The 20460-nt window shown below is 39.3% G+C and overlaps 1 protein-coding gene across 2 annotated transcripts; it reads left to right on the top strand.

Annotated features, from left to right (window-relative positions):
* Positions 1-217: 217 nt before the first annotated feature.
* On the top strand, positions 218-19909 carry STIL (STIL centriolar assembly protein). Of its 2 annotated transcripts, none has more exons than XM_057430700.1 (16): positions 218-327; positions 1348-1455; positions 2961-3076; positions 3187-3371; positions 4354-4601; positions 5403-5486; positions 5611-5697; positions 7342-7489; positions 8658-8767; positions 9544-9679; positions 10455-11510; positions 12899-13064; positions 13821-14046; positions 15959-16151; positions 16771-17024; positions 18710-19909. In XM_057430700.1, exons 1-16 carry the CDS (start codon positions 296-298, stop codon positions 19530-19532), a joined length of 3972 nt encoding a protein of 1323 aa, XP_057286683.1. In that variant the 5' UTR covers positions 218-295; the 3' UTR covers positions 19533-19909. The 2 variants fall into 2 exon arrangements, with proteins under 2 accessions (XP_057286683.1, XP_057286684.1); XM_057430701.1 differs by having other exon boundaries at positions 219-327; positions 9565-9679.
* Positions 19910-20460: the final 551 nt, after the last annotated feature.

The raw sequence follows: 20460 nt of genomic DNA, 5'->3' as shown, positions 1-20460 counted from the left end.
ATTGGCTGGCGGGCCTCGGCGAGTGAGGGGTCGGTCGTGGTGCCTGAAGGCGCCCGAGTCGGGCGGGAACGTAGGCGGTTCCCGGAGCCTCTCTGCGGGGACTGCGGCGGTTGCGGGGCCTGGGGGTCGGGGTGTCACTGCTCGCTCCCTCTTTCCCTCGGGGAACGCTGGCACGACCCCTCTGGTGCTCGGCTGAGGCGGGGGCTGTTGTGGGCAGGCCCCGCGGCTGGGCGCTGCCCCACGCCGGCGCCCCGCGGCAGGGACAGGAGCAGGGGGCAGAGTGCGGCCGCTCTGCATGGACCCTGGTGTTCCCAGCCTGGATCTGAGGTACCCGGTCTGGGAGGGAGGGTGCTCTGTACCCTTCCTGGCGAGGGGGTGCCCATTGTGGCACACGCTGGGTCCTGTGCCGCCCCGCGAGTGGTTATAAGGAGCTCTGGGGGCGTGTTTCTGATACGTGGTAGCCGAAAACCAGTGAAAATAAGGGGTCTTTAAAACGTTCGCCCTTTTAACATGCTAAATGGGACTTGTTTTGAGGGGTGTTGGCTTCTAATGGGAATCAATTAACGGTTACATGAAAGGTAGGCGAGTTGCTTAGAGCCCCGCCTTAAAAACAGAACTCTTTCCTGGGAGCTTGAGGAAATGCAAAGAGCACCTTGGCAAAGCCTGACGTTTCAGTTAGCTACGAAGGAAGTTCCTGCGGATTTAAAAGTGTTGAGATATTTGCTGAATGTTGTAGACCATCAAATGTTTTGTATTTTACATAACATAGTTTAGGCAACTCTTAAAAATATAATCTCACTTGTGTAGATTGGTTTATGTGGCTACACACTAATTTCTTCAGGCCTTTTTGTTTTTTCCATTTTTGCACTATATTACTTGAGTTACGGCTTTTTGTCAGAAATCTTCAAAGCTGAAGTGGAGTGAATGCTGACTTGAAAAAGTGACTAAAACAGGGCTTTTGGAAGCTGTTGTTATATCACGATTTTCAGTGTGCTATTGGAGTTTAATCACTGCTAAGCTTTTCCTTTCATACACTATATCCAGAGCAGCTTCTTGAGCTTTATCTGCAAACTTGTATTTTGGCCTACACATCTTGTAAGATTCCATGAAGAAACTGTCAGGTGGAAAACAAAAGATTTGTGTTGATTTTGTAGTTCATATGCTTGACATCTTCATAAGATAGTTTCTGCTTCATTGGCCTGGTCTTGAAACAAAAAGTACCAACAGCTTATGAATGCTATGTGTTGTTTTTCTTATTGTAACTCCTTTGTTCCTTCTTATAAGTGGTGTTTGAAAGTGCTAAGCTTATTCTGTTTTCATTGCTTATCTCTGTGGTTTTCTTCCCAGATTTGTTCCCGAAAGGATGGTCCCTTTCAGTTTCCCTCTGTCAAAGTGTGCACTTTGGGACCCAGGCCCTATGGGTGATGTCATTGGCTCACATATTACCTATTACAGGTATGAATACCCTTTTTTAAGCAGCTAAAGGTTAAAATCAATCAAGAATTACATAATTCAGAGCCTCGTTTATCTTTTGAGCCTAGTATGTGACAAGACATAAAGGAAAAAGAAACAACTGGGTTATGAATTATAAATATATAGGGATTTTAATTGGAAAGATTTGAGAGTTTCTTTCTGTGCTGTAATACAGTCAAATGGGTTTGAGGTCCCTCATCCTAAAGTAAGTTACAATTTCTCTTTGTTTCCTTCTCATATGGAAAGGTGTAAAGGTAACTGTATATTTGTCATTTTCTTTAACACATTTTTGCTTGTCTCTAAATATTTACAGAGAAACAAATATTTCTGACAAACTGGATACAGATTGGTGCTTCAAATAAAACTTAAAACTGAATATTTTGCTTGCTTCAGGAATCTCGTTTAGAATGCCAAAAGTTTGGGAATTTCTAGGGCAGGATATTCCAAATTTGACTTGCAAAACAAATGGAGGGTAAAAATTGATCCTTATTATTTAAATGTAATTTTATACAGATGTTACAAAAATCTTACTGTAAGAGCAAGTATATGCATATATGTGTATATAAGGGTGGACAACCCTTGCAAGTCAGAGGGGCCTCCACTTGTACTTGCCACATAATGTTCTTTGAGTTAATATTCAGACCTCGAAGTTTTAACCAAGTTTAAAATACATTATTTTTATGGAGGCATTTCATTTTAGTTCATCTTGATTGGGTATGATACGAGCCATCATCGCAGTATTCGCATAAACCAGTAGCTTCACTTTCAAGTCTGACCTCTTTCCAAGTCAAAGTCAGATAAGCTATCTCAGGCTAAAGTGATGTTGTATTTACTGCCCTAGATTCAGAACTTGAGCCCAGTCTGCTGCTGCTTTAAGCATGTTGTGCTAAAATGAGAGAACACCGTGTCAAAATTAATTGAGCCTTTTGGCCAGTTCTAGTCTTTAAGTTTCAGACACTTTTGTGTTTTGCTCTTAGTGTTCCTAACTTTTCCCACCTTCAATAAAAATAATTCACTTGTATTCATCTATAGTTCTTGTGACTGTGTGGGCCAGCAGAAGGAAAAGCTTTTCCCTCTCCTTGTTACTCATTCTCCATAGGAAAAAAAAAAGCTCTTCCCTCTCTTTGCTATTCATTTTCCATAGAAAATATTGTTTCCCCTCTGTTATTGGTTTGCTGGACCAGTCAAGCCAAAATATTGCTGAGATGGTCTTACAGAGCATCCTGTGGAGCTACTCTGGTTAAAATATGGCTTTCTTGAACATGAATGGTAGGGATGATGCACAGAGCAGGAGCTGAAATTCCATTGATGTTTTATACAATGTTGTTAATTCTTACCTTTTTGTTGTTTAGGGCTTTGGTATATTTCTGTATACTTTCTTCTTAAGGACAAAAAAAACCTCATGGAAGCTATTGCCATATAATAAATACTTCAAAGAAGCATGAAATATGATTTGGGTCTTAAGCTTGCTTATTGTCTCTTTTTAGAAACCCAAAGTTATCTATGATGGAGAAAACCTTGCGACTTGCCTATCGCCATGCTAAGCAGAATGAAAAGAGATTATTTTCTTGTTTTTTGCTTGGGACTCTTGCAGTAGATGAAGGTAACTTTAAACGTCAGGTAGACAGACAATATCAGTTGGTTGAATCAGTTGTTATCAAGCAGCCCAAGTTGCTTTTGTACTCTGATTTTATGTATTTATTTATTTTAAAGATGGGGAAGGCATAACGGTAACAATAGACCGCTTTGATCCTGGTCGAGAAGTTGCTGGTGGATCAGGCAAAATTCCAACTGCATCTCTTCCTGGAGACTTTTTGATTCCATGTACAGTTAATGCCTGGGGACCTTCTTCAGATATTATAGTGCATGGTGCTGAAGATATCAGCTTGGCTTTCCAGGTAGGCACCTCTTGGCAGCTTCTGGGTCTCCTAAACAATAGACTGTCTTCTAGGCAGATGACTGGACTATGCACAGGGCTTGATTTCCAAGTGCCATCAATTTCAAGCACAGCAAAGTTGTGGCTGAAGCAAGATGATGAGGTTGGCTATGTGAAATGACCTGCTTGAGAGTCATTGAAAAGTGTATCAGAAACTATTAAAATCAGTTACTTTTTCATGGGTTTTTAAGGATCACAGAGTCTTTAATCTTGGGCTAGAATCTTGTTCACTGACCAAAAGTTTTTCAGCTGGTCTGACCACCAAAACCAGCAAGAGAACAGTGACTGCAACTTATTTAAACAAGAAACAACAGGTTTTTCTTTCAGATCTATCATGAATGAATGTCAGTATTCACGTTACTGTAGGTAAACTATTGCTAGGCAAGTGACTTGCAAGAAAGCACATAAAGTCTATGTAGGTTAGTACTTATAACTGAAATGTGTGCCTGACACTTCTGTGCTCTGCTGTAGGCATCTAATTTAGCAAATACACCTTGAATTCCTGTAAATACGTGCCTGTGGTGGTTGTGTGTATTTTACAATATAAATAATGCTTACTTCACATCTCAACTTCCTCATGATGATACATCCAAATGTTAAAATAGAAATTTCTTCAATGTAAGAAAACTTAGATCACTGAGCCTTCTAGTTACTTACTATTTTATTAATTTTCATACAATGTAAGTAACCCCAGATTTTTTAATATATCATACAATGATGCTAAGGTATGCCTAGCTTAATTTCAGGTATATTTTACATCATTGATTATATTCGTTATAGCCATGAGTTGTGGAAAGCTGGGTTAATGGCTTTCTATACAGTGCCTCCTGCTGTAGTAGTAGCTATGGTGAATTATTTGAGTTCCTGGTATAAAACTTGAATCATGGTAGTGATATGAAGTCAATGTAGTGTATTTACCTTTTTTCTGTTTTCCCTATTCCTAGGGTCTGCAGCACAGTCTGTGCAGTAAAGAATCACTGGACCTTTCTAAACTGCTCACTGTGAGAGCTCACATTATTTTCACAGAAAACCTGGATAATCTACATTTTAATTTTTACTGGGCTTCAATTACTGCAGCAAATATCTTGGAATACACCCCTGTGAAGTCTGTCCCAATCATTCCCACAGCCCTAGCAAGAAATCTGAACAGTCCAATGAACATTGCACAAGTTCAAGGAACATGTAAATGTGGGTGAGTAAATAGTGATGATAAAGCTATCAAAGTTGCCTGGCAGTTTATTGCATTTCCTAAAGTAGGTAGGTAGGCAGGCAAGATCTCAGCCAGTGCTTTGCTTTTTATGAAATAACTGACATAAAAATGACATAAATTCTTGAACTTGGAAAAGATTTTAAAGATTAGAAACAAGAAATGGGGTGGGGTGAAAATCGTAACTGGTTCAGTAGGAGTTCTTGCTTTTGACTTCAGTAGAAGCATCTTCTTGCTGGGGCATAGGGGTATGCCTCTAGTTAACACCATAAATACAAACAGCAGCCAGCTTCTTAAATAATATCAGTGCTAGCCTTAGAATGAAAATCAGATGAATGTGAAACATCTTTTTCTGTTGATCAGGCTTTTAAGATGGTATTGGGGAATCATCCTTCTGACTGATAGCTAACTTAATAGGGTGAAGTTAAGAGAGACAAGGGAAATAATTTAAAGTAACTGAATGTTATTTTATTTGGAAAGAGACTTTGTGAATGCCTCTCTGAAAGTTCCTCTTCAAATTTAACATGACTTGCACTCCTGGATTTGTTTGAATACTATAATACTAAGCAAATTTTGTCCTTGATAATTCTTTAATGCACAGGAAATTGATGGAAAGCTGAGGAGTTGCTTTAAGTGTGAAGGAAGGATGGGTTTGATTATTTTTCTCTCGCCCTTCCAACTTTTTTCTTAGTGTTTTCTAAACATGTATTTGTCTTTTCAGGATTTCTTTCTGAAGTACTGCCTTCCATAATACTAAACGAAACCCCAACTTCTGCTTTCTTTCAGCTACCTTACTATGGACCAGACACGAAAATTGCTTTTGCTGCTTGAGTCTGATCCCAAGGCTTATGCTCTGCCATTAGTTGGAATGTAAGTGTTTGCCTCTGTTTTTACAGATTGATATACATATTGATTTGAGATCTATTTGAGGGACTATGTAGTGGAAACTTGGTAATGAAATTATCTCTAATTGGATATTTCTTCTTGCTTCTAGTTGGCTTAGTGGAGTTACCCATATCTGTAGTCCTCAAGTCTGGGCCTGTTGCTTGCGATATTTATTCAGTTCTTCAATTCAGGAAAGGTAAGTCGCTTTTATCTATTAATCAAGGAAGCTATTGGCTGCCTAGAAATGCATTCCACAGAAATGCATGGCAACATGGGCTCCGTTCAAAGATATTTAAGGGAATTCTGTGATTTATGTTATATGGGAGGTAAGGTGGTTTTCTTTGTACTTTCTGATTTTGACTTCTGCCTCACAAATTTTTTATGACTGAAGTGTTAGAAAGCTGGGCTGATATCTCAAACACAGAACATTAATATCATTAAAGTCTCTGCGTTTTACTTTAATGAAGAAGCAGCAAGCAGGAAACAGCAGTTTAAACAGTGATGTGTTTCAGGTTTGAACTTTTCTCATGGGTTTTCTCCTTGACATAAGCTTACTCTCTGGTTGTACTGACTAACACATTGAAGCATATTGATCTGCAGCTAATGCTGTCTTGACTTCCTGCTAAATATTCTGCATTTTTTTTCCTTTTCCGTTCTGATTATTTTTGTTTTCATTTTCATTGTGATGTTGGTAAATAATCATTCCTCGTCCGCTACATCTTTTCACTTGTAAGATTTGTCAAGTTCTACTTGCACTGTAGCTGGGAGGGAGTGCAGATATTTATAGTTTAAAACTGCTCTTCAGGCAAATTAAACTTTTAAATATGCTGTATGCATAAATATTTCTTCTGCTTCACCACATTTGCTTTTAAATTCGGAAATAAAACTACATTTGGTGAACAGATGTGTCTGTAATTACAGAAATGACTTTTTCCCCTTAACAATTTAAATATGCCCAAATACAGATAAGAGCCCAATTAGATTATTAGATGCTTGACTCTCATTAACTTTCAGTGATTTCATCTTGGAAGTGGATTAGGCAGAGTTGATGAACCATGCAAACAGAATTAACCTCTGCAGACTAACTGCTTAATCTGTGTATCATTTTGTTTTTAACTCTTGAAGTTGTAAGTATCATTTTAAAGTTGTATGTGAATACATTTTTCAGATACCTTGTTTGTCCTGCTTTCTCCATCATATATCTTATTTAAAAAGAAAAACCATCAACCCCGCTCTATAAATAAGTGTATTGCAAATGCCATAAAAATAAAAATTATTCTGAAAGTAGTACTACTGCTTTATGGAAATGGACATTATTTTCATTATCCTTGATGTTTTGTGTTACGTGTTGACTGTTGTTACTGCACTCGACCTGTAAGAAAAAAATAATAATAATTTATCTTCCAAAAAAAAAAAGTAAAGAAAATTCCAGATCCATTTTGTTTTTAATATTTAGGGATAGCTGAAACACTTTTAAGTGCCTTTATAATACATCTTCAATTGAATTATTAAAAAAACCCACAATATTATTTTTATTGATGCTTTCTTCTATGCTATGATTAAAGTTTTCCAGGAATTCATTTAAAGTACTAAGTGATCCTAGAGGTTTGAGCTAGAAAGTCGATTAATTATTCGTACTTCCCCGCTTTGCTTTGATACTTGCATGTGGCATCACTCATGAATCCATCTGCTCTATTTATAGCTCAGTACCACTCAAAGTGCAGTGACTCACCAGTTTGCTAAATGGTGTGATAGTTTGCTCAGTATATTGAGAAACTAAGGGCCTTCTTCCTGTTTCTTAAGGTTTTTTTTTAAGAAGTGGGTTTTTTTTCTATTTTAGGGTTTTTTCAGAATCTGGGAGTTTTCTTATTGTGCTTTATTCGTTGACACACAAGGAACCAGAGTTTTATGAATGCATCCCATGCAGTGGACAGACTGAACTAGGGTTTCAGATCTTAACTTGCAATGAAACAGTACACCTCTTCAAAGTAAGTGGCTTGGTTTCCTACTACATTGTGGTACTTTCAAATTTGACTTTTAGTTTAAGTACTTAAAGCAAGAGTCATTACAATGTAACTCAAATGGAGCTGCAGTGTTTGAAAATGACATAGCTCTATAAAGCTACCTTTTTACAATGATTACTGTTAATTCAGTTTATGTCTCAGATTGAGAGATGACCTTCAAAAGTCAGCAACTGCTCACTTTTCTGATAGTAATCCAAAATCTGTCTCTTAAAATGTACTGTGCTGTCTTGGACTCAGTGCTCCTTCTTTTAGTGCCCTTTTGGCTTTATGAGCAGAGATTCTGATTTCCCATAGCATTTGTTAATCTGGTGTGCTGTGTATGTGCTGGACACATCAAACAACTGTGGTGGGTGATGCCCATCAGTGCTTTCTGGGGAGCAGAGCTAAGTGCTGGTGCTTGTGCTTTGCTTGAAGTTGAATGCAAAAGGGAATTCAGTGCTTACTAATCTGCATATCTCTTGTGCTACGGTAAGAAAGCAGGAACAATTTCATCTTTGTGCAAAGCAACTCTTTGAAAGAGTTTGATGCAGGGTCTGAGACACAACTAACCAGGTTTGAGGAAATCAAACGAAATAATCAGTTCCGTACATGTTTTCTTAGGCTTGTACAGAGCCTGAAGCTGACGTGTAATCTGCTCAATAAATGGCAGAGAAGCAGCTAGTATAACATGTGTCCTGTATGTTTACTTTTCTCTTTCCAATTAAATGTCCATGTTCAAGGCTGCCTTCCACTTTTTCCCTAGGTACAGCTTAGCTTCCTGAAGATGACAGGCCTCTTAACAGAGGCTCACTTTTGTTGTCTCCAGCTGTGGTGCATGAAACAGTGTAAGGAGCAGTTGCTGTTTCCTATAGTGGTGAAGGCTTGTGGAGGAGTATCTAGGCAGTTACCACAAGGAAGCATCTGTTCATGGCTATAATTAGGCCAACTACTTTGCAGCAGGGGGAACAGTGTTAAACAGGAAGGGAAGTTGCCTGCCTCCTTGTAGTGGTGAAAGAATTGAGAATTGAAAGTCAAGGACAAGCGGCAAGTAATCAGATACAAGCATCCTTAAAACTGTTTCTTTAGGAGTAGTACTTCAGTGGCTAAAGGTTGAAAGTTTCATGCTTCACACATACAAAAAATTTCGTTCCAGAATGTCGAACCTTCAGACAAAAGCCCTATCCAGTTTGAATTGAGTGCAGAAAACCAAAATGCAGAAACTGAGTTCTTCAGCAGAGTTTGCAAGAAACTTCCTCTCAGAAGGTAAATCTTCTAGATGTCACATGTATGCAAAAATATTTATTGAATGAGGGTTTTTGACCTCCTGTGCCAAGTGTCAGTTTAGCTGTGAATAATGATCTCGCATTAAAATCTATGTATGTGCTTTTGTTTATTCCTAGAGTTAATATTCCTCAAGTAAGATGGTCAAGCTGACTGTATTCCAAAAGAAACTATTTGTAGTTCTACTCTTGATACTGGTGGTTTTAACTTGTACAGTGAATGTTTCTAAAAAGGCTTCTGTACTGATGGAGCTTAGTTTACTGTATTAAGCTTTCTGAAAGATCTGTCCGTTTGAAGCAAATCTCCAAATTTAAGTTGGTAAAAATTTGTTCTTCCTTCCCACTTTTCAGAGCTGGAGACCTGGATAGGTTGAAACTTAGCGTTTTTTAAGAACCTGACTTATCCAGCAATTTTTTATCTATAAGATGGCCTTTATAATCCTTTAAACAGTGTTACGATCTTTACTGTAGCAGTCCTGATCTTTCTCATATAAATCAGTGCTTTGCTCTTAGGATGTCACTTAGAGGGTGTGTATGTCTGAGGGTGAGGGGAGGGTGGGTTAGTTTCTTTTTGTCCAAAAGCAGCATTTGTATTATCATTTTTAGAGCTGTTTGCTCCCTCCCTAGCTAACCAGGGAGGAGAGATGCGTAGCAGCTACTACTTAAAAAAATGGTGCTGATACTGCGCTGTAGATGGCACAGTGAAAAATGTGAAGATTCATGTTACTGCTGCCAGATTTGACAAGCAAACATTTTTAGTTTGATTCATGTTGGTTGTAGTCCTTCCCAAGGCTGTTCACCCAGCAAGTTGTCAGCAAGTGATCATGACTCTGGTGTAGAAGATGAGGATTTATCACCCAGACCAATTCCAAGTCCTCACCCAGTGAGTCAACAGGTAACTAAATAATTGATATCATCTCAATGTGACGCTTAGAGCAGAAACACTCATTGTAAGGGGACAGGAAACAGAGTTGAAGAAGTGGACCAAGAGTCCCAACTGCTGCTCTCCAGTACCTGCCTTTTTTCAGAATTACAGACACTTTAATTTCTGTATATGCTAGGATTTGGAAACAGAGAAAAGTAGGTTCTACTCTGGGAATCTTGCTGCCATTAAATGGAAGAGCTGCGGTATATGAGGTAAAGATAGAGGCAGCAAACTCTTTCTTGCGTACTTCTGGGTAAATGAAGTAAAGATCTGCTGATCTGTCCTCTTTTACTGCAGCATATGCAAGTGCAATGAAATAGCAGCCCTCAAACAGCATAGGTCTAGAAGGATGTGAGAGGTGCAACAGTACATTTTACAATAAACAACTATCTTCTGGGTCTAAAAATAGTAAGAGAGAACATGTAGTCTGCTTCTCGAAGGGGAAGGAGACATACTCTGAAATGCCCTTCAGGATGACCTGGAGCATTCATTTAATAGACATGGTTATTATGCCACATGACAGTAGTTTTGTCTAAGAATGATCCTAGAGATCTTGCTGCTTTTTCTGTATCTGGATTTTCCAGTCTTCAGAGAAGTATTCAGTGTGTAGCTGATTTGGAGCTGGTAGTGGTCATATATTGATTTTTAAATTGAAACATTTTCTTCTAAGAAATTCTGCATCTGAAAAGATGAAAGACAGTATTTTAAAATGACCTTAAACTTGCTTGTATAATTGTCCCTTCAGGTTACCAGGATCTTTCCTTCTGTTCCTGAACTGTCTCTTGTTTTGGATGGGAGTTTCATAGAATCAGGACAGTCGTCTAAGCCTATGGGGACTTCAAATGCTAAAAGTCAACCCACAGCACTACATCAGCCTATTAAAAAGAAATGGTGCTTGAAATCTACATATTACCCCACCCAGCACTCTGAAAACAAGCAAAACTTTTCTGCTAATATGGGAGATGCCTCTTTAAGGCAACTACCAAACCATTTAAACCAGAAAATTCCAACCTCAAGGCCTTCCAGAGGAAAGCAAGCTCTACTACAGCAACCCTTTCACCCTAAGAAAGCTTGCCCTCAATCAAGAAAAAGTTCAGGGTCATCTTCTCCTTCAACCCCTTGTAGTGGGCCTTCCCCAGATACATCTGCACATCACCCCAGAAAGCCATCAGAGAGACTTGTATTAAATCCCAGTGGAGTATCCCAGGAGGGAGAGCCTCCAATTAGAACATCAATATCCAATTCCAAGCAGCTTCCTGCTGCTATGCAGCCAGTCCCCTGCAACTCCGTGTTTTCACCACAGATCTGCAGAAGACCACCAGACCTGCAGGTGTCAGCTCAAGTGCCACCTTGCTGTCCAGCCGGTGCATGTGCCTGTCAGTATCCTGCTCCCACTCAGTATCACCCGATAAACTCATGGCAAGGAATTGGTAAAATGAGCCCCCAACATGGAGCAGAAATCCAATCCGAGATGGCTCAGCAGAATCCATGTACAGTGCTGCATCAAAACATCATTTGTCCAAATGTTTGCTGCAATCCAGGATATACCACAAGCAGCCCTATAAGCATGAGATACCATGGGAGAATGGGGAGCTGTTCTCTCGACAATAGCTTATCACCTGGAATAAGACTGCCTTCAAGTGCAAGCCCTTCTAGTCCACAGTTTTGTGCAGCCCACTCACCGTGCCTGCACATGCCTGCTTCTAAAGCAGGATCAGATAATGGAATGATGGGATTATCTCCAGATGCATACCGGGTTCTTACAGAACAAGATAGACAACTCAAATTACTTCAAGCTCAGGTTTGTGGAAACAGCAGCTTTCTCCTCTGCCCTCTTAGTGATTATGCTTTGATAATTCCTCTGCCAAAGGAATTAAATTAACTGTTGTCTCTCCCTGTTGGAACATGAGAGCCTGTCATACCAGCTGCAGTTTGGGGATAGAAGGGGTCTTGATTAGCTCTCCTAATTGGTGTGGTTAAATGAAAACTGTTAGACTCTTGCCTGATTAGATTTTACATTTATTTTTCTCCTATTTCCAAAACAGAAAGGTTTCCCTTTCAGCAGACTCTTTTATAATGCAAACTGATATGCCCTGTGTATAAATACTTTTCTATATATATACTTTTATATATATATGTATACTTTTATATATGTAAAAAAAAAAAACACTGTATAGGTTATAGCCTTTGGAATTATTGCAAGGATACAGATGAAGCATAGGATGTTCTTGTGTGTTGCTTTGCTCACCTTCAAGCCTGTAACTTCCTGAGCAGTTGAAGCTATTGCTTTGAAAACTTCAGTTCTCTGTTTGCAGCAGACTAGCAGGATTCATCAGGTGTTTGTTGCTGCACTGGAAAATTTGGCTTTGGGCATCTTGCTCAGTTCTGGTTTGATACCAGGTGAAGTTTCTTCTAAATAACTGGCCTCTTGAGTGCTATGCTGCTGGCCCTGTACTTTACAGGGTCTGATTTGGGGCTGAAGAGCTAGAGTTGAAATTGATGATGAATTGGTGATGAATGATAGGAATAGGAAAGTTGCTTACAAAACATATTTTTCCTGCTTAAACTAGAAAATTACAACTGAAATAGGCTTGAGAGATAACTGCTGTGTGTTAAATCAAGCTCTCAAATCATGGGTTGTGCAAGAGAGAGGGAAACCTCTCCTTATTGCATAAATACAGCCTTTACTGTTACATTTCTCCATGGAGCTGTGCACTAATCTGAGAACAGGGTGGATGCAAATACTTGAGTGAAGATTGCCTGGGCAAACTTAATTTTATCATTTAAGTGCTTATTTTTGTAATTAGCACAGAGTTGGTTTAGCATGATGTAGGGGCAGTTGGCATATAAATGCTTGGCTGTTAAGTAGGTAATAGGCTTTGTGTATGAATGAAAGGGATAGAGAATATTTCCAACAAATGCAGTGCAAATAGGTTTTGCTCAAGTTGTCTTGGTGTAGTTCTGCCAGCTTGCTTAGAACCTCTTCTTTGCTAACTCTGCCAGGATCAAAATTGATGTTTTGATTTACGCTGCATGCACTGCTGAGAACTGGAAGGTTATCAGGCTTCTGTGGCAATGCAGCCTGGATTTGACTCCAGATCTTGGAGGAGCCCAATTTAGTAATTCGTTTCTGCCTGTTATACTTTATATTTTGTTGTACAAATTGTAACATGCTGATAACTGTTACAGATCCAACGCTTACTGGAAGCTCAGGCTCATCAGGCTTGTTCCTTGGATCCAGCTGCAACTGGCCATGCTCTGCAGCCTGAGAAGCAGGGGGATATTGTTTCTATGGAAACACCATCCTCATCTGGCCCACACATGAGGAGAAGTGTGAGCGTGGCTGTAAGCACAGGTAATGCTTTAGTCTGTAAAAATAGACTAGCATCGCTTTTTCTGTATGTTTAAGTTACATTTGGGCATAGAGAGAATGTTTTTCAGGAATGCTGAATGTACACAAGCATCCACCAGGTACAAGAACCAGCTTAGTTCTTGAGGTGTTATTTGCAAGTTTAGGACGAAGTTATTTTTTTTTTCCTCTGGACTCCGCAATAGCAGTGATTGCCATCACTGGAAGAAGTATTTTCCCAATAGCCCTAGTCTTCTACTTTAAATTTGACATATTGAAAGAAAAAATCCATCTCTTTTTGAATTAATAAACTTCTGTGAAAAGTAATAGCTTCTCTCCCATCTGGTGTTTTATTAAATATATTATTGAAGTTTTTTGTAAGTCATTTACATGCACGGAGACTGTATTTGGTTTAATTTTAGCCAGTTATGCAGCTGTGTCTGTGAAGTTACATATTAATGTTTTGGTTCCTGTTAAATCCATGGAAATATTGTGGTTAGTCTGGAGAAAATTTTCAAACTGGCTGAAAGTCAATGCATTAACATGCTTTAATACAACTGTTTATTTTCATCAAGGATGCCTTGGAAGAAACTAAGACTTGAATGATGTTTTGGCAACTCTTAGCTGTTCTAAACCCTAAATCACTTTTACACTGGTGAAAAATCCTGAATGTGAAGAAAATAATTCCTTTAGCTTTACAAAGGCAAAGGGTCTCAGAAGATAGTCATGAGTTTCCTTTAAATAGGTAATTTTCTCTTCTAGGTGCTAGCTTATTTTGGAATACAGCCTCAGAAAAACAAGACGACTCCACACCACAAGGGAAAAAAGAGGATGAAGAGATTTCTAAGGAAGACATAAGCATTTCAATTAATGCTGAACAAGATGCAAGTAATACAAGTATTGCTTCTTCCTTAAAGGTGGTTGACATGCCCAGCTTTGTAGACAGTATTCACCTTGTGGAAGAAGGAACTAATCAGCACATTCTCCCGTAAGTAACCTGAAATACCTTGTGTTCACATAGTAAACTGAACTGCCTTTCACAAGTTACTACTTTCAGAAGTATTTTTTCCAGGAATTATACAGTCACCTGATTTTGGCTGTTGTGTTCTTTCCCTTCTTTGTTTTTTAATTATGCTCTGAATTGTACAGCTCACCCAAAAAACAGCTGCCTTTAGAGTCTGCATTTATCAGTCATGCAGGTTTAGCTAGCCTACCTATCAGCAGCAACTGATGGCAAAAGCCTTTAACTTGGAAAAGCATGTACAGTGCTGGCAGCATTCCGTTTCTTACCTTACATCCCATGGGGTGGGGGGAAGGGGATGCTGCTGTAGTCAGTTGTTTTCCTACAGTGGCTTTTCCCTGTCAGTATTCAGAACCCCTTCAGTTCTGAAGGGTTTAGGATGAGGGATTTATGATTACGCCCTGAATTTCTCTGCATTTTACACCTAATTACTTTGTGTGTGGTGAATGCAGGTGCCAACTTCACTACTGTTAATTTAATTATTTGTAAGCTCAGATTCTTCATAGTGCAGTGCCTAATCTCAGACTAATTTGGGAAGTGATTTTAAACATATTTTAAATTATTTATACGGATGATATTTTTACAAAGGGAATAGCTCAACAATTAGGACTTCTAATCATCCAATAGTCTCTAAGTATGAAAAGCCAAAGGAGGGGGAATACCCTTCCAGTTTTTTAGGTTTCTAAAATAATCATGTTGGAAAAGAGGCTGTAATTAAGCTATAACTTGAATATTCATAGTCCTTGATTAAAGCATTATCTGCAAACATATACTGCTACTGTAAATGTTACTGATTCAAATCAGTCTTTTGAACATTGTACTGGAGAGAGATGCCATTGTGAGGTTCTCTTCAACTTGTATTCATAAACCTGTAAAATAGCTGTAGAAGTATCTAATAGTAAGAACGTAGATCATCACCCAGATTTCTTTGAGGAGGAGGGGAACGTTTTTGGGAACGATGAATAATTGCTAGTGTAACAGTAACTGATAACCTACATTGACTATCTAGTACGTCACGTGATTTAAATCTTATCGCTTTCAACACAGGCAATTGATCAGTTGAGTTCTGAAATTCCCTTATCTTACACTTGTCTCCTCAGGAGGAACAGGAAGGGGGAGGAGGGCTGCTTAAAGATCTGCTTCGGGATGATAGTACTATTGATATGTCTGGTCTCAAATGACTGTTGCAATGTACACACCAGCTATCTGAAGAGGATGTAGAGCATCACATTGTAACTCAGTCTACAATATTTATCCTTTTTATCTGGAAATTTCAGGATAGATTATGGTTCCTCTTTCACATCTGCTGTGGAGAAATATTTCAACTACATGTTTGTTCTCAGTTCATGATACTCGGTGTGCACGGTGCATATGGGTACTTGTAGCAGTGTCTTTGAGAAGTTTTTAAGGTGCTTTTAAGCTGCCATGGTAATCTTGTTATCAGTTACCTTGGTAAAAAAAAGGTTTCAGAATATGTGGAAGATACTTATTGCTAAAGGCTTTTAAGTGTCCATAAAAATGCTGAAAACATGGGACAAACTCCTAACTTGTTAATAACTTCAATTTCATCTGCTCTAAGCTTTAGTTGTAGAGTGTCATTGAGTTTTGCCTAGTCCAAAGGAGCCATTGCCATTTTCAAATCACCTTTTGAAAAGCTAGTCAGACTGTTGTAGTTTCATTCTGCAAGGTGTATTTCTTCAGTCCTCTGCAGAAAGTCTGACTGCAGAGAAGGAGCAAAGCCTCAAGCAGCAGACAAACCAAGAAACCTTAGGATCTGTTTCCAGTACTCAGTTTTTCTCCTCTTCATGAAAAGATAAGGTACACGTAGTGCTTCTTCTGTTTCAAGGAAATAGTTTGACGTTTCTGTGTTCTCTTTCAGAAATGGAAATGTTCCCCAAGCACTTGTTCGGAGTTCATCCGTGGAAGAAAGTATTAGCGTGTCTTTACAGAAAGAACCAACAGAGGGAGCCAGCAACCACGTGGTGGTAACAAGTGAGCAGAACTCGGAGCCACCCGCCTCGTTGCTGCCTCGGAATCCATCAGAGGATCAGAAGCTTTACCAGGACTTACTGGTAATTCATGTACATGTAATGTAATTCATGTACCTGTAATTAATGATAATCTGCACTGAGTGAAGCAGTCAAAACAGCACATGAATGGAAATTGTATGTGGTGTTGGTGTTCACATTTTACATTTATGGAAATTTAACATTTATGGAAAAGTTCCGAGTTTGTGGTTGTTCTTTTTTTTAAGGTATGAATGGTTATTCTGTACATCATTCTTCCATGCATACATGGAATACTGTCTGATAAGTCTGTAGTTCAAAGACAGTGTCAGTTAACTTCCCAAATTAGTGCCCTTTAAAATAGCACAGCTTTTTACCTTCAAGTCCATTAAAGGGCTTTAATCTTGAATATCAGTATGTGATATTCAGAACGAATATGTATTCAGAACAGACACTTAGTGAAAGCTTGAAATGTAAGATATTGTATTGTTTGCTTACGCTGCTGTGAGTTTATGTGATTGCATCTGAACTGAATCTGAATTTGGCTTCTTTGTCAGAATGAGGTGTTAGCCCATCTAATTATGTTTGAAGTGGCACAAGAATACACCAGGATTTTGGGTTTTAACAGCTGCATGTCATGATGGTTTTGCCCATGTGGTCTCTCTCCTCCTCCCTTTTCCTGTAGGGCCAAGTAAACCACCTGCTAAAGTCCTCAGAAGAGCAAAATCACTTGCCTGTAAAATCAGGGTTTGTTAATGATGATGGTCCTAAGTATCAGGATATTGATGATACAGCAGAAATGGCTTCAGAGACTGACAGGGAAGCGGTGGACAAAGAGAGTGTGATCAGTGCCACACTGAAACAGCTGAAGAGTCTTGGAGTGACAATTGACTCGCCTGGCAAATTGAAGAAAAACACCCACAAAGTGGAGAATGCCAGGTAAAATACTGATTGTTTTGAGTAGGAATTTGTAGGTGCAACCAAAAATGAAGATTGGCTCAAGGAGTAACAAGAAGGGGCTGTGTTTACTGCCACTGGGGATTTGTTTGGCAACTTGATCCACATTTCCTGCAAAGATGAAACACTGGCTCATGCTATGGGTATTTCAGATAAGGTTAAGAGCTCTGCTAGCTAAACTCAGATTATTTAAATATAACACAAGTAGCTCTAGCTTTTAGAGCATCTGATGATTCTTAAAGTATTGCACACAGTTCCCTAGAATAATACCAGAGCTGCTTGAGTAATTTCAGTCCTCTGGGCTATGTCAAAATATTCCAGAGGAACACTGAACTTGGGAGGCTGAATGTTAAGCAGCTGTATATTTTGTCACTGCTACTTAACCTTTGTCTTGTACTTCACCAGTAGAAGTGAAATCATTATCATGGCTTTGATATATAAATATCAAAACTGGTTCTCTCCTAATTGTTTGTTATTACGAGTGAGATAGCCTTGATGAAATAGAAGGAGCAGAAGTAATTTCTGAAGGGCATGTTTGCGACACAGGAATTTACTTATGTAGCTGCTTAGGCATGGGCTGGCTACAGTTTCTAAGCTCTTTTATCTCCTTTTCACTTGAATGTCATCAGGTATTTTTCTGGAATTTCTGGGCTACCTTCCTGGCTGGAGAGTCTGTCAGTATTCTTTTAATGTCAATAGGATGCTAATAAGTGAACCTGTAAGACAGAACTGGAATTCTTGGGGTTTTCTCTTCCAACCTGGCAGGGTGGGATTCTTCCTTCTGCCATTCACGTGACTGATAAGCACTTCTGAGAAAAGTTCTACAGCTCAGCAGAGAAGGAAGCAACAGTGAACTCCATAGCATAAGGAGTGATTGTTCATCTGATCCCATTTATTCTCCCTAAGCAAACTTCCTGATCTGTGCTCAGTGAAATAGGAAGACTCTTAACAGTCAACACGAGGAGTTTGTGTTTATGAACCAGTATGAGACAGATGTACTAAGTGCACTGGTTTGTAACCACTACTAGTGTACCAGAGCTTATTCTTTCAGTCTTTACACCAGTTTCTTGTGTACCTTATGTGTTATCAAGCACAGAATGAATGAACATTTCTCTTACTGAAGAATGCCTTCAAAATCTAGAACCCTGCAGTTTTCTGGAAATAGATAGTATGTCAGAGTTCCTGTAAAAGTCATGGAATTGGCATGAATTGGGAAAGAGATGTTCTTGGTCTCTGCCACTGGGCTTATATCTTCTATCTATAAATTTTGAGTTAGATGGCAGCTTCTAGAGTCTTAGGATCAGAGACGTATAATATCACATTCACTGGTGAGAATAGGCCAAGAGCTTACAAACCCACTTTAAAAACAAAATCAGTTCTGAAACCCACTAGAGCCGGGTTCTTCCTCATAAGAGGATTGTAGGTAGTATTGAGTCAGAAAGGAATATCAGCAATTCTCTAACATGGTGTTTGGATATTGCCAGTGCAAGTAGCTGGAGAGCTGCTGTTTAGTGCCGAACATATGATCTGGACACTGAGGAATCAAGCTGTGGTGATCAGAAGGAAGGAGTAATTGGTTCAGCAAGCAAATAGAAATTATCAGATGATATTGTGAAATGCAGGTTTTTCCTGTTATGCTAAACTAACTTTTTGATGCTTTCTTTCAGCATTTTAGCCTGCATAAATCCTGAAGCAGTGGTTCCTGGACTAAACTATATGTCATTTGCCAATGTCAGCATGTGTGGCTTAACTCCTAATGTTGTTGACCTGAGCATGGAAGCAAATGCTATAGCCCTCAAGTATCTCAGTGAGAATCAGTTATCTCGACTATCCCTCAGTCGCTCAGGCCAAAACCCTCCTGTAGATCTCTCTTTCCAGGACATCTTGCATACAAATGTGGACAAGAGCATGGTGGGTCTTAGCTTAATTTCACCAAACAATATGTCTTTTGCAACCAAGAAGTACATGAAGCGATACAGGCTGATACAGGGCAACGACAGTAGTGAAGACGAAGAGGAACTGCAGGTTCAAGATGGCAATTCTGCCACTGTCAGAAGTGAAAGCACACTGGACAAAAACTGTGTGTTGGAAGGCTTCACACACCGGACTGAATTATCCAGAAGAATTGATGAAAAACTTCCAGTTCATCTAAAAAGTCACAGCAGAGAGTTGAGTGCTGGTGCTTCTCCCCCAGCATTAAACAGCCCTGTATTAAAAAATATTACAAATGAAATGTTTCCTCCTAGAACAGATCAAGCAGATGAGAACTCAGTTCAGATTTTAAAGGATTTAAAATCAAAACCCAGATTGTTACCTGGGAGGGTTGAATTCACTGAACAACCTGGCAGGAAGGACGAAGGAGATACTCAGGTCTTCCCCGGAAATCTGCATAGTCCAGTCCTTGAAACATTCAACCAGTCAAGCAGCATGAATTCTGTTGGCACCATTCTTGATGTGAAACAACTCAGGCAATTGCCAAAGTTGTTCTGAACGTCCCCCGAGATGGTTACAACTCTGGAAGGGATTTCTCCCTAAAAGACTGCAGGAAACCAAGGATTAAGTTATCTTTGAAGAGGTCACTCTGTGGTAGCAATATCAGACTTGCAGAACAGTGTTTTCAGCACAGGCTGGGGACAGCCACCTATTGAGGGCCTGGCTGAGGAGGTGCTGATCAGCACTGCAGTATGTGTGCACTTTTGTTTATAGTTTGGTGTGATTTTAAAGTATCTAAAAGGCAAATCAACCTGAGCCCAAGATATTCTCTTAACCTGCTTTTAACAACAATGCTTATTTAAGTGTTCTTCCGTTGACTGTTTTTAAAACACTGACTTTTACATGTTTGTGCCATGTGAGCCATTGCCACTGTGTGAGGCTACCTGAGCTAAAGCACTAACTTCTAGAAATCAGCTGAAATGGTTGGATTACTGGGGGGGGGGGAAGGTTGTGTCTGTTGGGAAGGGAAGATTAACTGTGGCTTTACTTTGCAGAAAATTATCTTGAATGCAGCCAACATGGCACATGTAACTCCCTGTATCATGAAACCTTGGAAGGGAATTGGAAAACTGAGCACTTTTAAAACCTTTTTGTTACTTGTTTTTTTTCTTGAATGAATGTGTGTTTTCTATTTATTTAAGAAGTGCATATCATAAAAGTCAGAGGTTCCATTAAACAGAACAAAAAAATCATCACGTGTCTCTGATGTAGCCTTTATTTAAGATGTGCCCCTTCCCAGCCGTTGTTTAGAGCAACTAACTGCAAGTGTGAGGATGTCTCTTGCTACTCAACCCTTCAAGAGTCCCAATACTGGGGGCCGGGGTAAGCAAAAGTAACAGGTTTACATTGTTCTGTAGGAATATAGAAGTAGAAGCTCATTGAGCGTGACAGTCTATTGACAAAACAGCCCTTGTCCATCAGCTGG

The sequence above is a fragment of the Pezoporus wallicus genome, unplaced genomic scaffold, assembly GCF_028554395.1.
Source record: "Pezoporus wallicus isolate ANWC-B61680 ecotype Strahan unplaced genomic scaffold, APGP_CSIRO_Pwel_v1 contig_10084, whole genome shotgun sequence".
NCBI lineage: Eukaryota > Metazoa > Chordata > Aves > Psittaciformes > Psittacidae > Pezoporus > Pezoporus wallicus.
Note: the sequence above shows the minus strand (reverse complement) of the source record. Positions and strands in the feature narration are given on the sequence as shown.

Bases quoted from the DNA above. Each gene is read 5' to 3' on its own strand.
- STIL (XM_057430700.1), top strand. From the start codon at position 296: ATGGACCCTGGTGTTCCCAGCCTGGATCTGAG. The intron at 328-1,347 runs GTACCCGGTCTG...TTTTCTTCCCAG, and splicing joins GTTCCCAGCCTGGATCTGAG to ATTTGTTCCCGAAAGGATGG. The intron at 3,372-4,353 runs GTAGGCACCTCT...CCCTATTCCTAG, and splicing joins ATATCAGCTTGGCTTTCCAG to GGTCTGCAGCACAGTCTGTG.